This window comes from Podarcis pityusensis (genome assembly GCF_964106645.2).
Source record: "Podarcis pityusensis genome assembly, chromosome: 5".
NCBI lineage: Eukaryota > Metazoa > Chordata > Lepidosauria > Squamata > Lacertidae > Podarcis > Podarcis pityusensis.
Window position 1 is genome coordinate 27902852 of NC_138032.1, and position 20582 is coordinate 27923433.

The window sequence follows — 20582 nt, forward strand, 5'->3', positions numbered from 1 at the left end:
GAATTAAACTACTATCTGAGATTAACAGTAAACACCAAACGGGAATGTTTCAGTGTGGTGAAACCCTTCAAATCATTGTTGCATGGTAGGCCACTGGAATGATTTGAGCTGCTGAACTTACATGAGAATTAAAATACATATATTAGTGTATTTTATTCACTTAAATCTCACAGTTGAAGTTTGTTAATAAGTGAAGCTGCATAACTCAACCTGGCATCAATTCTATAGTTGAAAAGAATGGATAAGACAGTTTAATATCCATTACCCACACATTCTGGTCTTCCTTCTTAGTTAGACTGGCGATATGCTTCCTGTAAATTCCGAGAGTGAAAGACTGTATTTCAGGGCAAGTGCAACTATTCATATTCAACACTAGTTTTGAATAACTAGATGATACTGTAAACCTATAATGTATAAGAATTATTACTGTAATATGTAATAAAACAATTAAAATAGTACTTGGCATTTTTATTCCCCTGTATAGTCTCCAAGTGCTTCACAAACATTATCTCACATAGACAATCTTTGTTCATCTTTGTATGTGAAAGGCAAGTTTTCCATTGTGTCCTGGAATCTAATAAACTGGAACCAAATTATACTTGCTACTGTGTACGGCTACAATTGTGCAAAAATGATAGCTTGCTTGCTTTTTTGATACAGCGATATTTCTCCTCAATAATAGATGGCAACAAGGACAAAGAGATGGAAGGGCTCTGAATTTCATTTGTTGGCACTAACTAATAAACGAAATCTTTAGTTGCTGACCTCTGTTCTCAAGTCATAGTTACCAGTGTAATTACTGGCAACAAATTCAGGACTCTCAAAAGAAAGCTGTCACAGGACAACTACCTGCATAGACAACTGTAAAAACAGGTAGACAAATACTACAAACAGCTATTAGCCATGAAACATCACGCTCAGTTAATCAGATTTTTCAGTAATCATGATAAAAAGATGTAAACTCTAAGTATCAACATATACATTAGTGGGCTTTGCAGGGGTATCTGGTTGTCTTTTTCAAGAGCTAGTGATCAATTAGATCAAAGGTGAGGGACCCTTTTTTGGCTGAGAGCCACCTTTCTTTGGGTAATCTATTGGGAGCAGCATGCTGGCAAGAACTGGGGGCACAGCCAGTGGTAGGTGGAATCAAAGTCCATATTGGGCAGGACTAAAATAAAAAATGGGTGCAGCGTCCCTCTCTCTCTTACCCACCCACCGTTTCCTGTTTTGTACTGTCCTTGCCAGTGCGGTGGGCGGGGGCATTATTATTATACGATATAATACACAGAAACAGGGAATCTTTTGTAGACTGAAGGCCAATTTTCTCATTCCCAACACTGTTACACAGATATCATAAACCATGGTTGGTGCACCCTGTTTCGCTGCTAGAGGTGAAGCAGGAAGCTGCTGCCCCAATGAAGTCTCCTTTACCTGGGTTGTGTGGCAGCACCTGCAAAGTGGCAGCGGTGGGTTGTGGTGAGATCTCGTGAGATCTTGCAGAGAACTCACGAAGTGTGTGAGATCTTGCCGGAAGCTGCCGCTGCTGCCACTGGCACTTCTCTGCTGCTGGCAGAGGCAGCAGGGTGGGCCTCTGGAGGTGCATCCTCTTGGCATTCCACCACCCAAGGTGGCTGCCTCAGCCTGCCTCATGGATGGGCCAACCCATGCACACAAATTCACATGTACACACTTCTTGTTGTTTAGTCGTTTAGTCGTGTCTGACTCTTCGTGACCCCATGGACCAGAGCACACCAGGCACTCCTGTCTTCCACTGCCTCCCGCAGTTTGGTCAAACTCATGCTGGTAGCTTCGAGAACACTGTCCAACCATCTCGTCCTCTGTCGTCCCCTTCTCCTTGTGCCCTCCATCTTTCCCCATATCAGGGTCTTTTCCAGGGAGTCTTCTCTTCTCACGAGGTGGCCAAAGTATTGCAGCCTCAGCTTCACAATCAGTCCTTTCAGTGAGCACTCAGGGCTGATTTCCTTCAGAATGGATAGGTTTGATCTTCTTGCAGTCCATGGGACTCTCAAGAGTCTCCTCCAGCACCATAATTCAAAAGCATCAATTCTTCGGCGATCAGCCTTCTTTATGGTCCAGCTCTCACTTCCATACATTACTACTAGGAAAACCATGGCTTTAACAATACGGGCCTTTGTTGGCAAGGTGATGTCTCTGCTTTTTAAGATGCTGTCTAGTACACATGTATTCTGCCTAGTACACACATGTACACACATATACCCACAATTCACCCACACCCTCACAGTCACACCATTAAGCTCCTCACTCCTCAGTGCAGCAATTATTTTTTGAAAAAAGCCTCCTATGGAGCCAAAAGCCTCCTATTGGATGGAAAAGCCCATGGGTTGAATCCAGCTAAGATAATATCCATTCAGAGATCCAGCCCAGTTTGGGATTCAAGGATACAGTGCAACTCACAGAGTTTAATCCAGCAGTAGCATATCTTTCTTATGCATAGGATTGTACTCTATGGTACAAAATTTGTTCATATGATCAATTTTTCCATGGTTATCTTTATTATAAATAGTTTAATCATCTGGTTGCTATCTTAAAGCTGCCATCATAAGATACCTGGATGAATAGCAATTTGTCAGGCTGCTGTGTTCCTTTTTTTATTTTAAAGTATTGAATTTAAAGGTGCCCTTCTTCTGATGGAAGGACTCCTTCTGCTGAGGAGGAAGGCTACACCTCTTTTAAAATATATTTTGCACTAACTTACTGAAAACACACCAGTATATCAAATTAAAACCACAAACAAAACACACAGCTGCCTAAATGTTACTAGAATGCTGACGTGTAGAGAATCACGAATTTCCCAAGGCTTGTAGGCAGATTATCAAATGCAAAATCAAATTAAATAGTACGACAATGCCCTGAAACCAGGCATAAATTGGCAAGTGCATGACTGCTGCTGAACTTGGTTGCTTCTCTCTGTGAGATGTTTAAATGCTATTATGAGCATTTAAAAACCATTATCAGTTCCTGATTATTTAAAATGGTTTGTATCATAAGCTTTATACTAACAGCTGGAAGTACCTATGTAGGATAATGACTGGCTTAATGTTTTACTGACAAAATTAATTTATTTTATTTTATCTTTCCTTGAGGAACAAACATTTTACAACAGCGCATTTGGGAACGTCTTCTTGCATTATAAGACACATAAAAACTATATCATGTATACCAACTACTGAGAGGCAAGTCAAATGTTAATTAATAACTTTAAAAACTAGAGATAAAATTAGCTGAATGGTTATGGAATGTTGTATATTCAGTACTTTGTGCCACAGAGTTGGAATAAAATCTTCATCTATCAACAGCTCATGTAAATACTATCTCCAGCTCCATTTATTAACCCTGTCATAACCTTGTTCACAAATCCATAAATCCCCTTCTCAGTTTCCACAGATATTTAAGACTTAAAGCTTCCTAAGCTGGGAGAGATTCAAAAGAAATACAAAAAAGCAGGGCTGGTTAATTTTTTATTCAGAACCTTAATTCATGGCTGTGGCCTTCTGATGGGATGCAGTGAAATTCTGGCTGAGCTGGGAGCATCCCACCACAGTTGGGTTCAGCCAAAAATATGCCAGTATAACTTGCCCATCCTGGATCAGCTGGGGCTCAGCCAGCTGAGCCAAGGCCAGTGTAAGTTCCCAAGAAGGGGTGGGAGCTTAAGCTGGATACTAACTGTCAGTTCAGTCATGTGACTTGACAAAAAGGGTAGTTTAAGTCAAACTCTATTCTGTAATCTTATTTTCCTTCTGACAGGCTATGGCTGGCTCACCTGGCCGTAGTCTTGCTCCTGAAAGGAGTTCGGTTCCGGTGTAAATTTACACCAGATTGATTTATGCCAGCTTCTTGAGCATACGATTGCTCCCTAAGGCACTGCTTGCAAGGAATGGTATTTTCTGAAGAAGCCTCCTGTCAGACTGGCTCCAGAAAAACCTTCCGACCTCACTACTCCCTGTTGCCTTGTGCCTTCTGCTCTTTCCAGTCTAGTCTATTTCCTAGACTACTACTCCTGCTGGCTATACAGTGGTACCTCGGGTTAAGTACTTAATTATTTTCGGAGGTCCGTTCTTAACCTGAAACCGTTCTTAACCTGAAGCTCCACTTTAGCTAATGGGGCCTCTTGCTGCTGCTGCACTGCCGGAGCACGATTTCTGTTCTCATCCTGAAGCAAAGTTCTTAACCCGAGGTACTATTTCTGGGTTAGCGGAGTCTGTAAGCTGAAGCGTATGTAACCTGAAGCGTATGTAACCCGAGGTACCACTGTATATCCATATCCCAATCCATTTTCTGAACTCATCATACATGTCTCAGTTCTGTTGGAGAAATCTTTTGGCAGTTGACTCCAGATAGGTCCCCACAGAAGCCTCTCTGTCAAGCTGTGTGGAATGATAATGATAATAATAATAATAATAATAATAAATTTTATTTATATCCCGCCCTCCCCAGCCGAAGCCGGGCTCAGGGCGGCTAACAACAATAAAACAGTACAAAAGTACAGCAAAAACAACACTCTAAAATCATTCATTATAAAATTAATTAATTCAAGCCACTGGCAACCATTGGGCCAGAGCTCCGCGAAGATTGCCGAGGGAGGGAGTCAGGCTGTGCCCTGGCCAAAGGCCTGGTGGAACAGCTCTGTCTTGCAGGCCCTGCGGAAAGATGTCAAGTCCCGCAGGGCCCTGGTCTCTTGTGACAGAGTGTTCCACCAGATCGGAGCCACGGCCGAAAAAGCCCTGGCTCTAGTTGAGGCCAGCCTAACTTCTCTGTGGCCTGGGACCTTCAAGATGTTTTTATTTGAAGACCGTAAGTTTCTCTGTGGGGCATACCAGGAGAGGCGGTCCCGTAGGTACGAGGGTCCTAGGCCGTATAGGGCTTTAAAGGTTAAAACCAGCACCTTAAACCTGATCCTGTACTCCACCGGGAGCCAGTGCAGCTGGTATAGCACCGGGTGAATGTGATCTCGCAGCTAAGACCCCGTAAGGAGTCTCGCTGCAGCATTCTGCACCTGCTGGAGTTTATGGGTCAGTCTCAAGGGCAGCCCCACGTAGAGCGAGTTACAATAATCCAGTCTGGAGGTGACCGTCGCGTGGATCACAGTGGCTAGGTCAGGGCGAGAGAGGTAAGGAGCCAACTGCTTAGCTTGGCAGAGATGGAAAAATGCCGCCTTTGTTGTAGCTGCAATCTGCGCCTCCATGGAAAGGGAGGTGTCGAAGATTACACCCAAACTCTTAACGGACGGTGCTGGCACTAATTGCGCCCCCGCAAGAGATGGGAGTTGCCCCCCCAATCCCATATCGTCCCGTCCCAGCCACAGGACCTCTGTCTTCAAAGGATTTAGCTTCAACCGGCTCCCACGTAACCATCCAGCCACAGCTTCCAAACATCTGGTCAGTGTGTCTGGGGCCGAGTCAGGATGGCCATCCATCAACAGATAGAGTTGGGTGTCATCAGCATACTGATGGCAACCCAGCCCAAAACTCCGGACAAGCTGGGCGAGGGGGCGCATAAAGATGTTGAAAAGCATTGGGGAGAGTATCGCACCCTGAGGTACTCCACACACCAAGGAGTGGTGCAATGACAATTCCCCAAGCGCCACCCTCTGTCCCCTACCAGAGAGAAACGAGCGCAGCCATTGAAGGACTGTGCCCTGGATCCCCACGTCGGCAAGGCGGTGGTCCAGAAGTTCGTGATCAACAATGTCGAAAGCTGCTGACAGATCTAGAGGAATCAGCAGCCCCGACCCACCTCGATCCAGCTGTCTACGAAGATCATCTGTTAGGGCAACCAGAGCCGTCTCGGTCCCATGACCAGCGCGGAAGCCGGACTGAATGGATCCAGAGCCAATGTTTCATCCAGAAACCCACCAAGCTGTTCAGCAACCGCTCTCTCAATCACCTTACCCAGGAACGGAAGATTCGAAACCGGGCGGTAATTGGATAGATCTAAAGGATCTAATGATGTTTTCTTTAAGAGCGGGCGCACCACTGCCTCCTTCAGTTCCCCTGGGAATGTCCCTGTGCCAAGGGACAAATTGATGATATCCCCCAGGAGGGCCCGCACCTCGTCTGGACACGCTCTAATCAGCCAAGACGGGCACGGGTCGAGAGGACAGGTGGTGGGCTTTCCAGCTCGGAGGAGTCTGTCCACATCGGCTGGGGATATCCGGTTGAAGTGGTCCAACACTGGACCCGAGGACAGTCGAGGGGCCTCCAGTTCCTTTATTGTATTCAAATTGGCAGGGAGGTCATGACGGAGCAACAAGACCTTCTCCGCAAAAAAGCTCGCAAATGCCTCACAGCTGTGTGTCAAATTGTTATTTAAATTTGGCTGTCCATCAAGGGACGTTAAAGACCTGATTATACTAAATAATTGCGCCGGGCGAGAGCTAGCGGATGCAATGGAGGCCGAGAAGTAAGACTTCTTAGCAGCCTTCACCGCCATCTCGTAGGTTTTCATAAAAGCCCTATAAGATGTTCTTGAGGCTCCATCACGGGCACCCCGCCATACTCGCTCTAGCCGTCTGAGGTCCCGCTTCATTTTCCGAAGCTCCTCGGTAAACCAGGGAGCCCGGTTTCTCCGGGGTCGCAGAGGGTGCTTAGGTGCGATCTCATCAATGGCTGCCAGGAGCTGGATATTCCAGCCCTCAACAAGCTCAGTCAATGAGTCGCCAGGCGGAGCAAGGTCCCGCAAGGCTTGGCGGAATCTATCAGGGTCCATCAGCCTCTGCGGGCGAGCCCAAATCGGCTCACCACCTAAGCAGGGTGGGGGTGGAAAGTCAATCCTGGCTTTCAGAGCGTAGTGATCAGACCATGGCACCTTCATCGAAGGAGACATGATCACATCTATACCTACGCCAAAGATCAAATCCAGCGTGTGGCCTGCTTGATGTGTGGGGCCCGAAACAAACTGGGAGAGCCCTAGTGTCGCCATGGAAGACACCAGGTCCAGAGCCTGTGAGGAGGGAGTGGCATCAGCATGGATGTTGAAGTCCCCCAATACCAATAGGTTAGGGAACTCCAAGGCCCAGCCGGCCACCGCCTCCAATAGGCCTGACAGGGTGGCTGCTGGTGCGCTAGGTGGCCGGTACACCAGCCAGACAGCCAAGCTCTCCTCGGAGCCCCACACTAGGCCAACACATTCAATGCCGGGGATCAATAGCGATGGTAGAGCCCTGAAAGGACAATCTTCCCGGATTAATAATGCCACCCCTCCCCCCCGGCCCACAGTCCGCGACTGGTGGAGAACGGAGAAACCTGGGGGCGCCATCTCTCGTAAGTTAACTGTTGCCCCTTCGCGCACCCAGGTCTCCGTCACACAAGCCAGGTCGACCCCCTGCGAGATAAAGAAATCTTGCAGGGTGGCGGTTTTGTTGCCTATAGGCCTGGCATTGCACAGCACCAGTGACAGAGGTGAGTAATCCTTGCTCACCCTACCCTCGTCCCTCAGGATGAGGCGCAGATTGGAAGGGGTACGAGTATATCCGTATCTCGATCCCCTTCGCCTATAACATCTGCCCCCACCGCCATACCTCCCTCGCCCCTCCACGGTAGCAATCCCAAGCCTCATAGTAGCCTCCACTGATGGCAATTAATGTTATTCTTTCGCAGCCTAAAACAATAAAACCTTAAAACAATAAAAACAAAAAACAAAAACAACCCATAAAACAATAAAACAATACAAATAAAAACTGCAAAAATTACAAATTCATCAAAATCTAACCAATTCATGCCAACTATGATCATTTCTCCCTAAACTTTGTCCGGACTGAATTTCTGTTAGATTTTCTGCCTGTAGTTCATTACTGCAAGGAGGCAACACAGAAAAAACATGTCTAATTATTTGCGGTTGCAAGATATATATTTTCAAGCTAAGGCCTGATTTGTCACAGGATAGTTGTGCTACAGATTCCTGAAACCAAACCAAGTCCCTGCTCTCTTCTGCTGCCTTCCAGAACCCAAACTCCTGCCTTGCTGTACAGGATGAGGCCACTTGCGTCATTGCTGCCTTTGGAACCTGCCCTGGCCTACACTTCCTACTTCTGGCTGGTGACCTGTGCCTGCCTTGGACTGCTCTACTGCCTTTAGCTTCCTCAATTGGCAACGAATACTTCCACAGAGCCTGAAAGCTGATTGCTTTGGGAGTGGGGTCTTACCCCATTAGGCTCTAAAATACTACTTCCTCCCCCCCAGCGAGTTTCTGTTGCCTGCTCATGACTTAATACACATCAAGCAAGACTACTAAAGCACAGGACACAGGAGAGTGGATTATGAGGCTGCCTTACACTGAACCAGACTGTTTTCAACACAGCACTGTCTATTCCAATCAGCAGCCAGAAAGCCAAGGGCTCACATAAGAATCCTGTTTTAGCCCTGCTACCTGATCCTTTCAGCTGAAGATGCCAGGATTTAAACCGGGAATCTTTTGCATGCAAAGCACACTCTCTAGTGCTATAGGTGCTACCCGAATAACTATTCTGTATGGCACAAATGCCCCAAAGGTTGGTCCATAATGATCTATCTATCCCAATTACTTGAATAGCTGTCAGATATTTAGTTATATAAAACATTTATATGTTCGCCTTTACCAATGACTGCAACGCAGTTTACAAAAATGAAAAGCAAATGGCAGGAATAAAGCGCAATTAATAGCGAAAAAATTTGAAGTCAATAAAAATGTTTTAAAATGACTGAAATAATAATTGTTTTCCTGGTACTGAAAGAATAAACAAGTTGACGCCAGGTATATCTCCCCAGGGAGGGCAGTCTGTAACTACCAAAATACCCTCTCCCTTGTAGATGTAAGCCTCGCTTCTAATGGAGGTGGTATTCGGAGGTCACTATTGGATGACCTTAAGTGTAAAAACAGGAGAAGTTCTATATGCAGACTCACCATACATATGGTAGAACTATTCCAAAATTATTCATTACAGTGGAAGGGTAAATCTGATATGATTTTGAATATAATGCTGGGTTGCAATACACAGTTAACTCCCTTAGTAACGACTACCGGTTTTATCAGTAATTTTAACACTGAGGGTTAAAAATGTAAAATTAAAAACAACACTAAACTCACTTTCCTAAACCAAAAGTATAGTGCTAACTTGAACACATATAATGTTCAAATGCAGTATACAAACTGGTCTGGTTCCTAAGTAACACTAAGCCATCATTTGCTGAACAAGTCGGGATTTGGCTCACATATGTTCAAACGACAACTTGTCTTGTGTGGTTTTTAGTTTGCTGCCCCACCCTCCTTTGCATATGAAAGAACAGGCTTGTGGATCTATCTCTGTCACTAGAGGTCTGGGTGACATCAGTTGCTAGGATTGCTTTTTACCAGCTTCAGCTGGTAAGGTAATCAATGGCTGTTTCTGGATGGGGATAGCTTGATCACTGCCATCCACACACTTGTAACAACCGGATTGGATGACAGCAAACTGCTCTATGTGAGCTTAATATGAAAGCTACTAGTGTAGAATGTGGCAGCTCATCTGCTCACTGGGGCAGAATATTGCCATCATGGTATGCTACTATTGACAGAATTGTACTGGCTGCCCATTCAAGGTGTTGGTATTGGATTGCAAACCCTATTTAGCTTGGGACCAGGAGACCATCTTGGCTGTGAGTCCTGGAAGACCTGCTCCTTGCCTTGCAAGCCTTTTCCCACCTGGTCTGACTCCAGCTACAAAAGCTGAGGCTGTTGAAGAGAGCAGATATCATCTTGGCTGTCTCTTAGTGCAGGCCGAGGTCATTGAGCCTGAGATTCCACAACCGCCGTCCACCATGAACTGCCGTCCACCATTGGTGGCAGCAACAGCAGGTTTGTTCTATGCTTATGATAATATGCTATTTTCTTGCTAATTATGCAGTTTTAAATGTGCATTTTATATTTGACTTCTTTTAGTACTGTCTTCTTTTGAAATGTTTAAGATAATATTTTTGTTTCCTGCTAATTATGTTGCTTTGATTGTATACTTTATATTTGACTTTCCTTAGTAATGTTTTATTCTGGATTGTTTTATTTGGTGTTTTTGATATGTCGAATGGGGAGTTGTAGTCGCCGGCGGTTCCGAGGGGCACAAACCAATCACATGCTCTTTCTCTTTCTAATGGCAGATTCCAGGAAGTAGGTGTTGTCGAAGACGACTGTCAGTTTCCCAAGATCCCAGCACCAACCACTCCAGGAAATACCCTAAATACACAGGCTGTTACCCCGCTAAGCCTTTGGTTCAGGATCATCGGATCAACAATGATGGGCAGCATGGGTGCGACAGGGAATGCTTCCCAGCTCTTCTTAGTGTTTTTATCACTCCTGATTGGGCTCCCTGTTGTGGTAGCTATGGATACAGGTGATGCATCCTGATTCTGTTTCTCAGTTGCATTGGATTATGTTCCTGCCTGGGTTTATATACAAGAAAAGGCAATGGAAAGTTATGATGGAAGAAAAAGATGTCTCTGTCAAGCATAGAAACCTTGTTTGACGAGTTTCTGGCTGTTTCCAGTACTGGATGGAGCACAACTCATCAAATCCTTATTGCCATGCCGTGTTCAGGAGTAAGGACTGTGCCGGACTGGAAGATTTTGGAGAATTGCACCCTACACTCATAGGAAGACAAATATTTAATATTTTTTGGGATTAAGATGCTGCCTTAAGGGGGGGAAGTCTTCGTTTTGATTGAATAGGGAAAATTAACATGTTACACAAGCTTTGTTGAAGCACAATTATGGCTTTTTTCTGATATGCTTCCTTTTCTTAATTTAAGTAGAACTTGCATAAAAGTTCCTGATAGATCAGGGGAGGATGTTGAAGTGACCAAATATCTTCTATATATATATTTTTTATTATGATGTTTTATTGTTCACAGCGTCATGTTCAGTATTACTAACTATGGTGGAAGCTTTCAGTATTCTAAAGGTGTTAAACAAGGTGAAGGGTCACAGATAACTCAACCAGATGATGGATGTAATTAAATCAATAAACTCTGTGAGTTGTATGGTATAAATGGCAGCATGCAAGCTTCCTTAGTTTGTGTGCTTAATTCTTCAGAGCTTGAGGAGAAAGTCTGTCTGAATTTAGTCATATCCTGACTGAATCCAGTGTGAAAGAAAGAAAGGTGTTGTAAACCACTTTGAGATTTTTTCTTTAAAATATAAACTGGTCCAGAAATGAAATGAATAGTAATACCTAAAAGAATGTCTCATCACATATATACCCAACTGAACATTGTACTCTGCAGGAATCATAGAACTGTAGGGTTAGAAGGGATGCCCAAGGGGAAACGGAACTTTTTAAAAAAATAGGGATATGCACCTGCACATGTTGCAATTTTTCATTGGGTTTCCACCAAAACCAGTATGTGGTTCAAAACCACTCCATATGAAGTTAAAAGATGGTATCAATTCCATCCCCAAATTAGTATTTCTTCTCAAATCCTCAAAAGTACCCCCCCCCCAATTCTTGATATAAGAAAGCCAAATCAATAGCACTGTTGTTGTCATCTTTTATAAGGAAACTGTGCAGTTTCCATCATCTGAAATGTTGCCATCACAGATCACCTTTAAATATGTTATTAATCTAGGTCTCATGCAAACATGAATACAGATGATGGATTGGAACATCCATCAAACTAAAGCTATACTTTTAGTATCTTACTTTGGAGAGAAGGGTCATCCAGGAAGTCTTCATGAGTTTCTCTAAGTTCTCCAGGTCTTGCTTCACGAAATTCACTCCGAAGAGAAATTTTCCACCACCTGAAAATTACCTATAAAGGAGAATTTTGAGAAGTCTTAGCTGGTGTTTATTTTGGTTATTAATGTTGTACAGCCGCTTTGATTTTGTGTGTGAAATCACAGTGTATAATGGTATTATAATAAATAAAATAAGTAAGTGGCCTCTGTGGCAAAAAAAGCTTGCACCAACTATGAATCTCGCTGGAGAGAGATACCATAGCCTCAAGTCATCAACGCTCTGCTAACTTCTAGACAAGATCATTTTAATGCCACAAGGTTGCCTTTGAAAATGGTTCAGAAATTGCAGTAAACATGCTCACAGCTGTCTAATGCACTAATGGGAACAAAGTATTGGGGACACATCATGCCAGTGCTAAAATGCCTGTATTGGCTCCCAGTATGTTTCAGAACCTAATTCAAATTGCTTGTGTTTACCTTGAAGCTCTTCACCATTTAAGACAAGGGTACTTGACAAATCACTTTTCTGCATATGAGCCTACCTGTGTGCTGAAATCATCTTCAGGTGCCTCTTCCTGGTCTGTCAGCTGCCAGTTATAGTGAACGGCAATGAGGTAAATTACCATTTTAGTGAGAGAGAGGCTAATCTAACACTTATTTTGGTTCCAGGTGAACCAAATGCATCCAAATATTTTCCCAGGCATTTTAACATTAATCTTCTGTGGTGATTTTTATGCTGCTCTGCCATCTGCTGTTTCAGATCTCATTGCTGTTTTCTTGGATATATTTTATGTTTTCTACTATAATTTTTCTATTTTTAGTGTAACGTCTGCCTGGAAAAGTTTACTTGAACTGGAACTTCTAGCAAACAACTAAAAAAATGAACAAAAAAGAAGAAAGAAATCGAAATTTACTCCAGTGACAACAAAAGTAAAAAAAAAAAAAGACAGCAGCAAACACCAGAATCAGAAAGAAGCAGGAAAAAATTATTACAAACCGAGGGTACTAAATATATCTTCACCTATTGCTAAAAATGAAGTTTGTGCACACTGAGTAATCTAGGGGAAAGCATCCTCAAAACAGGACACCATCAGTTCCAATGCCAAAAATTGTGGTAGTGTCCCCATATTTAGAACATCCTTATTGTGGAAAAAGGTTATCAAGTTTTCTATCTACATGGAGGGCCAGAAATTCTAGAAATGTAGCCGTAAGCTAATTTATGAAAAGGATCATGATGGAGAAATAGAAGATTGCTTGTCCTTCACCCACATATGCACCTCTTTGTTAAAAATTAGAACCACAAAAGCCTTTTAAGAGAATGTAAATCAATTTACTAGAGGATGAGCATGTATTTACAGTATTTTTCTTTCTCTTTCTATTGTTATTATCAAAGGAACTTTCACTGCAGAGACAAACCTATAATAATAACTTTCATACCTCCCACAATATGTAAACACTGGCATGTTTACTTTTGCAGTTAAATTGTACATTTTGGGACGGAATGGCTCACTCATTAATGCAACAAAATTAGTTCCTGGGATACTAGCACTTATGCATCAATTACCGTATTTTTCGCTCTATGAGACGCACCAGACCACAAGACGCACCTAGTTTTTGGAGGAGGAAAACAAGAAAAAAAATATTCTGAATCTCAGAAGCCAGAACAGCAAGAGGGATCGCTGTGCAGTGAAAGCAGCAATCCCTATTGCTGTTCTGGCTTCTAGGATAGCTGCGCAGCCTGCATTCGCTCCATAAGACGCACACACATTTCCCCTTACTTTTTAGGAGGGAAAAAGTGAGTCTTATAGAGCAAAAAATACGGTAATTTTCCTGAAGGATAAGCTAGGAATAAACCCCAAAGGGCATTGTTTATTTCCTTTGCAATAACCATAATGAAAAATACAGAGGGGTCTGGTGGTACCTTAAGAGCCAACAACTTTACGGCTCACCATATGCTTTTACACGCCAGAGTCCACTTGATAAGATTTGTAAATTGTTACTCTCAGGTGGTGGACAGAGATGACTAATTAGATGCTTATTATGGGACTTACTGAAAAAGATCCCCTTCCCTCGGGATTACTAAATTGGCTGGTGATGTTTTGGCATAGGTCTATGTAATGCCACATGGGGACTGTAGTGCAGGGTCTAGCGGTCAAACAGTGGCATGTTGTCATGTGTCGTGGTACCCAGGCCCTTGGTTGGTTGAATGTGGTGGTAAAGGAAACATCAGCACCTCTAGCCACATCAGTGGTAGCAGTCTTGCTTGCCATATGGTAAAGGTAAAGGTAAAGGTATCCCTGACCGTTAGGTCCAGTCGCGAACGACTCTGGGGTTGTGGGGCTCATCTCACTTTACTGGCCGAGGAAGCCAGCGTTTGTCCGCAGACAGCTTCCAGGTCATATGGCCAGCATGACTAAGCCGCTTCTGGCAAAACCAGAGCAGCACACGGAAACGCTGTTTACCTTCCCGCCGGGGCGGTACCTATTTATCTACTTGCACTTTGACGTGCTTTCGAACTGCTAGGTGGGCAGGAGCTGGGACCAAACAATGGGAGCTCACCCCGTTGCAGGGATTCGAACCGCCGACCTTCTGATTGGCAAGCCCTAGGCTCTGTGGTTTAGACCACAGCACCATATGGTAGGCAGCTGTATTGTGTTTCAATACCATGCATTCTCCACTTCTGTTCAGGTTTTCCTTGATATGTGGAAGTAGAGTCTGATGTTGGAAAGTGACAGCACAGGTTCCTGATAGAAACAGGAGTTGCAGGGACACATCTTTATGACTCATAGGCTGGGAAACCTGCCACCTCCTACAGGTGGGATTACTATCAGTGTACACAGCTGTCAGGAAGAATGGACAATTTCTAACTGAGAATGAATAAGGGGTTAAATTGATCAGGTTGTTTTTCCTAATGTCTCAACAAATGAAACCGATTTGTAAAAAAAAAAAAAAAAGTGTTACGTGGGGGGGGGGGAAATATGAGAGAGAGACATTGCACATACCTTTGTAAATCAAGAAAATCTTTAATAAAAATACATTTTTTAAAAATTGATCAGGTTGTTGGCAGGTGCCAGCAACAGCTACTGGCCTTGCTGGCCTGGTCTGAGGAATGCTGAACATGCAGGCACAAAAGCAGAATATCAGTTTGAAACACGTCATACAAAATATGGCCAGAGCATTCCACTCACATAAAAATTAAATGCATTGTTTTGATTTTTGCTGAATTTTATTAACCTTATTATTAATATCAAAACTTACACATATAATCAAAGGAAAATATTGATCACAACACAACCTTTTTTTGCAGATGCAATATTCAAAATAGCATTCTTTCTAATAGTTCTTCCGTAACTCTTTATATAGTTTTCTTTTCTTTTGGTCCTTCTTAAAAGTTAACTCCTAGTGCTATCCAATCAGTATCTTCTCTTAAACAGGATTTTCCTTACCATGTTATTTCTTTTAAATCTCAGAACAATTCATTTTTCACTGTTTTCATCCCTCCCTAGTTTTTTTTTAATCCAGTAAAATTAGTTTCACAGATTTAATCAATATCCAGCACTTTATTTCCCTATCCATTATTCCAGGTACTTCATTTCTCTTCAAATACTGAACGCCACAAAACCTTTGCTGCTGTCAATAAATAATAAATTAATTCCATTTCTTCTTCTGAACTTTTTCCTTCCATGCAACCCTCTAACAGGGTATAATAGTACTTCCGCATTCATTACATCTTTAGTCTTTGTTAATATCCCTGCCCAAAATTTCTGTATGCTCGGATAATCCACCATATATGCAACAAATCTGTTTTATAATATCTGAATCCCCAGCATTCAGCTTTTTCTTCGGGATTAATCTTTTAAAATCTACCTAGTTTTATGTCTTCTCGGTGACTTTCTGTGAGACAATGTGTATTCTTGAGAAACACGATCCAATTACAGTTTAATGTGAGTAATCGAAGAGATGGCTCACATTTCAGGTCTATGAGGAAAAACAATTGTTCAGAAAATGAAATCACCATTAAAGTGTGGAAAGGCTTCCATCTTTATTCAAAGCAACAATCTGTCTTCCCTCAAGGAGCCACAATAGGTGTTTGGAGCTTACCCAGGGGCATATCATTTGTAGTGTTCTTTGTTTTGTTTTGTTTTTCCTTACACTGGGGGAAATCTCCAAGGGAATGGGAAAACCAAAATGGAAAATGGAAATGTATTTGTTATCTATAGCTGTTCAATCCTGAACATGGAAAGCATACACTTTTTAGGACAAATACATTTTTTAGTCTGATCCTTATTATTTCTTGTTCTAGTGACTATTACTCTTTTTTGATCTAGAAGTCATGCTGGTAGACAACGTAAGCAGCATGATTCTTCCAAGAGTGGTTGTATGGCCTTCGGATTGTGAGAATTATGTACATCCTATAGCTAGAACTGATTTTATTAGGGCAATTAAGATTGTACTTGTAAGAATGCTAACGACTTACTTCTCAGTAAGCATGCATTGGATTGCACTGTGTAACATTCAGGTTTTGACAAGCAATCTGAAAAGTATCTTAAAAAGTGTTATTTCAGTGCAGATAGAATACGAAAAAGCTTGATTGACATGTTAAAAATAATTTATTTGCATAATTAACTACAGTAGAACGCCATCAGTTAACACCAGAAGTTGGCATGTCATATGGTCAAATGTTTGCATTTAATTAGTTACAAGGAACTATCTAAGGAGCACATGATAAATGAAGCAATTATACCAAAAACTGAAATCAAGAACATGCAATAATCTTTTTATACAGTTACTAACTCATTAGCAGAAAAATAACAGGCTGTTTGGAAACTGAGATATTGAAATGAGCCACATCATTTTGATTTGCAAGAAAATTAATATTAAGAGAAGATTAACAGAATAATAAGGGAAGGTACCGTATGTATTCCTACAATACTTTTTTGGATACTATGCTCAGATTGTTGTTAGAAATAATGCCATTTAAAATCACATTCCTGTTTAGAGAATTGAAAGAATTTCCATGTATCTTATATGAAGGGGTTTCTCATAACAAATCAAGTTACAAGTGATTTACATTCTTTCTTTGCATCTTAATGGCCCTCACAACTACTTACAAGGAAAGAAGAAATAATTACAATAAAAGCAAATATCACATGCTGAATAAAAAAAGCAATAACATAGCAGTAAAAGCAAAACTGTTCCAACTTGCCATCTAGATATAAGGAGACTATTCCAAAAGCATCCCTCTTTCAAGTATTCCATAAATAAGACATCACAACAGAAAAGACCATATTTTCAATTGCCCCTCACCCAGTCTTTGGGAGCAGGTCTATCTGGACTAAAGTCTCCAATAAAGATTCTAATAATCTTGGGATAAAGGCAGACAGCATTTCCATCAAAATGATGGGGTGGTTTTATGCTGCCATTGTTATTTGCAATACAAATGTACATTCTTTTGTCCCACTGTATGCTTTGGTTAAACTGGTTTTTCTTATTTTCACCTTGCCTCAAGGTGAAGCTGGAAAGCCCCAGTTCCTCTTCTTAGAAAGGAACATTCAGTATATATGCAAACAGCTGTTGGGGGCTACTATTGGCTAATGCCAATGACATCAACATCACCTCACACATTTCTAGAGAAGTTTGCAACTATTTTCTATCACATTTTTGTTCTGATCCCCATTCCAAAGTAAAGGATAAACACACTGCTTGTTAACACATACAGCTTTGTAGTGCAAAAATGACTTTGTAATGCTGTGCTTCACTCTCATGAAAATGTGCACCAGAGAGTATGGAAAATACAGAACAAAAGTGGTCTTCAGAGCACTGTGACAATTTGCAAAATAAAACTGAGTCTTAACACCGCTTTGAGGTTTTTTCTGCAATCAAGCAGTATATACATTTTATGAAATAAATAAAAATAATCACACTACACTTTTGCAAAAAAAAAAAAATCTCTGTGTGTAAATATTGCAATAAACAAACAACTGCTATATATACACATGAAACAGATAGGAATTGTTGCAGTTTAATATGCTAATTCATATGCAGCAGAGGCAATGATGCCTTCTCTGCTGTTCTCAGTGCCCCTGCCCACCCACAAGATGGCCCAACAACTACTACTGCTGCCTTGTCCTGAGGAACAACAGAAGTCACTTAGATAACCATGCCCTAGAAAACTGAGAAAGAAGGGAAATTGTGAAGTATTATTAGTATATATTTATATCCCACATTTTCCCCTGATGGGACTCAAGCTGGCTTACAGATAAAAACAATCGCTTAAAACATAGGAAAAATAATAATTATAAACAATTAAACATTAAGAGAATTAAAATTTTATGTGTTTATAAAACTTACAAATAATTACAATAAAAACAAAAGTACTTTGTATCAACCTGAAACAAGATGCTTAGAATAGTATGGGGCAGCTTCCTACAGAATTGTGATGTTCCCCCAGTATTATTAGTGCAGGGTAGATTAGATACATCTACAGAGAAGGAAGCTTTGTCTATACCTGTTTTTTCAAAAAAGTTTACCTATGGTCATTTGCAGCTACTGGTACCATCCTACATTACTTTAGCAAAACTTGTTAGCAGTGTCCATTAAGTTCAAAGAATAAGTAGCAGTGTAGCCAGAATCATACTTTGGAATAAGGTGCCAGAGTTTGTCAAGTTTGCATTCTTAGTAAAGAAAATACTGGCTTAAAGTGTAGAGATCTTTCCTATTCTAATTTATTCCAGAAGGTTCTAGAGGCTTCTCTGTGTGATACAAGCTGGTGGAAGCTAGAAATTTCTAGCTGACAAATAAGCTTCTATTCTGCCTGGAAACAAGCAAAAGGTTCCTGATGTTTGGGTTATTCCTTCAGAGAAGCTGAACAGCTGGTTTAAACTGGTTCTGTTATCTCTTTCTCTCAAGGTCATATAATAACAGGCCAGAAGGAGCTTGGGTTTAACTTTCTGTCTTTCTTTCCTTCTGGTGTGGTGGTCTGTATGATCCTTAGGGTCCCTTCCAATTCTAGAATTCTATTATTCAAAGTAATAGGAAATATACCAGTTCAGTTACAATTCACTATTAAAGGGGATCAGTTATGTTATAAAACAAACCACTCACCATTATCAGCACACCGAGTGAATTATTAGTTCTATAACCGCATAAAGGAAATGATACAAACATTTGGTTAAATCAGACATACAATACCCCATATATGTGAAATCTGTTAATATACAGTCTGTTTAAATTAGTTGTTCATTTGTTAGGTGACTCACTAAGCACAAGAAAAATGAGCACAAAGGAGCTAACTACAGAACAGATTGCAATTCATGAACCTTGACTCATTTGTCTGACAAATTTTAAATTAGCATACACACACAAAATATTAAAATATTGGATATGTTGGAAACTTGGTCAAAACAAACCTTTACATTAATTATTCCAGGGAGCAGATATATTGCTACCACACTAGTGGAACCAGTGCTTTTTTTCTTGGGGTACACAGGGTTATGCATACCCCAAAACGTTTTGTGAATCTGTGTCTGGCCTCATTGAGGGGCCGTACTTCAATATGAGTAGAAAAATGAGAGTACCCCTAAACATTTTTTTAGAAAAAAAGCACTGAGTGGAACTATATGAACTACATAAAGGATTATTCTTGCCTACTGGCCCTAGGAAGGTGAATTTGCTGTGACATGCTTGCCAAACATTTTGAGGATAAAGCTACTTCCATCCTCTAGGATTTGGGCTCAGCTGATGATCCTGCTGAAGGAAAGTGCTTTCTTGTCTTGGATGAGTTTCAGTTGCTGCGGCCTGAGAATATGGACAAGGTATTTGGCTAGGTTTGTGCAACCACTTGTGTTTTGGACCCTTGCACCTCATGGCTTATAAAATTTGCTAGAAAGGGGGCAGCTGAATGGGCCAGGAAGGTGATTAATGCTTCAAGGAGTGGTCCCAGCTGCCTTGCCAAATGCAAGGTGGTTCTTTTAAAAGAGATTCAGAAGCAATACAAAACACAAGTGAGTGAGAAGATTTTATTTCTAAACAGAAAGCAATATATACATACCAAGGATGCCCTTCCCTCAGCCACTTGGAAGCCCTCAAGAAGCGACGAAGTGACTCCCCCAGGTAGCCTCAGTTTGCATGGCCCAGTCTGTGCATAAGCTTCTGAAAGAATCTGCCCAAACCAACCAATTTTATAAACAGCCGCCACCTCCCAATGCCTCACTTTAATAATTTCCAACATCAAAGAAGGTTTCCAGCACTATCCTCCCAGACTGATTAAGGCAGCTGGGGGGGGGGCTTCACCTCCTCCCAACTGATTAGGACACCAAAGACTGTTCTCACACCTTCAAAAACTAAAGGCTGGGAGAGAGGGGGAAGAAACAGAGAAAGAAAGGGTAACCATGTTAGAATCATGTGACCTCCCGGTATAGGGAGGTATATAAATTCAACTAATAATAATAATAATAATAATAATCACTTAACTCTTTGATATACATTTTGTCTTCTGGGTGGATTTCCCATACACCAGGCTGCCTGAAGGAGGTGGTTGCAAGACTACTGCTGAAGAAGCCTTCCCTAGACCTCCAAGTTAGATAAGAACCTTGCCCAGAAAGGGGACATTTGCCACTTGAGTGGTTGGGTACCAACCAGATCCAGGTTGCAGGAGAGATTTTCTAGATCCATTTCAATTGAGATTCAGGCCTGGTTTCAGTGTGGAAAATGCCTTGCTCATAATGTGCCTGGGAGAGAAATGGGACAAGTGTGACTGTTGATTCTTATTAGATTTCTCAGTGGATTTTGACATCATCAATCACGGTATTGTTCTGAGTCAGGTTGGGGGGCACTGCATTGCAGTGGTGCTGTTCCTATTTGGAT

At 41.7% G+C, this 20582-nt stretch overlaps 1 protein-coding gene across 1 annotated transcript in view; it reads right to left on the reverse strand.

The window, feature by feature from the left end:
* FBXO36 (F-box protein 36) overlaps window positions 1-20582 on the reverse strand; it is a 30971-nt gene that overhangs the window by 2142 nt on the left and 8247 nt on the right. Inside the window, exon 2 of the mRNA XM_081007016.1 lies at window positions 11683-11791. Within this exon, the coding sequence (XP_080863142.1) occupies window positions 11683-11791 (109 nt within the window). The remainder of the gene's footprint in view (window positions 1-11682; window positions 11792-20582) is intronic.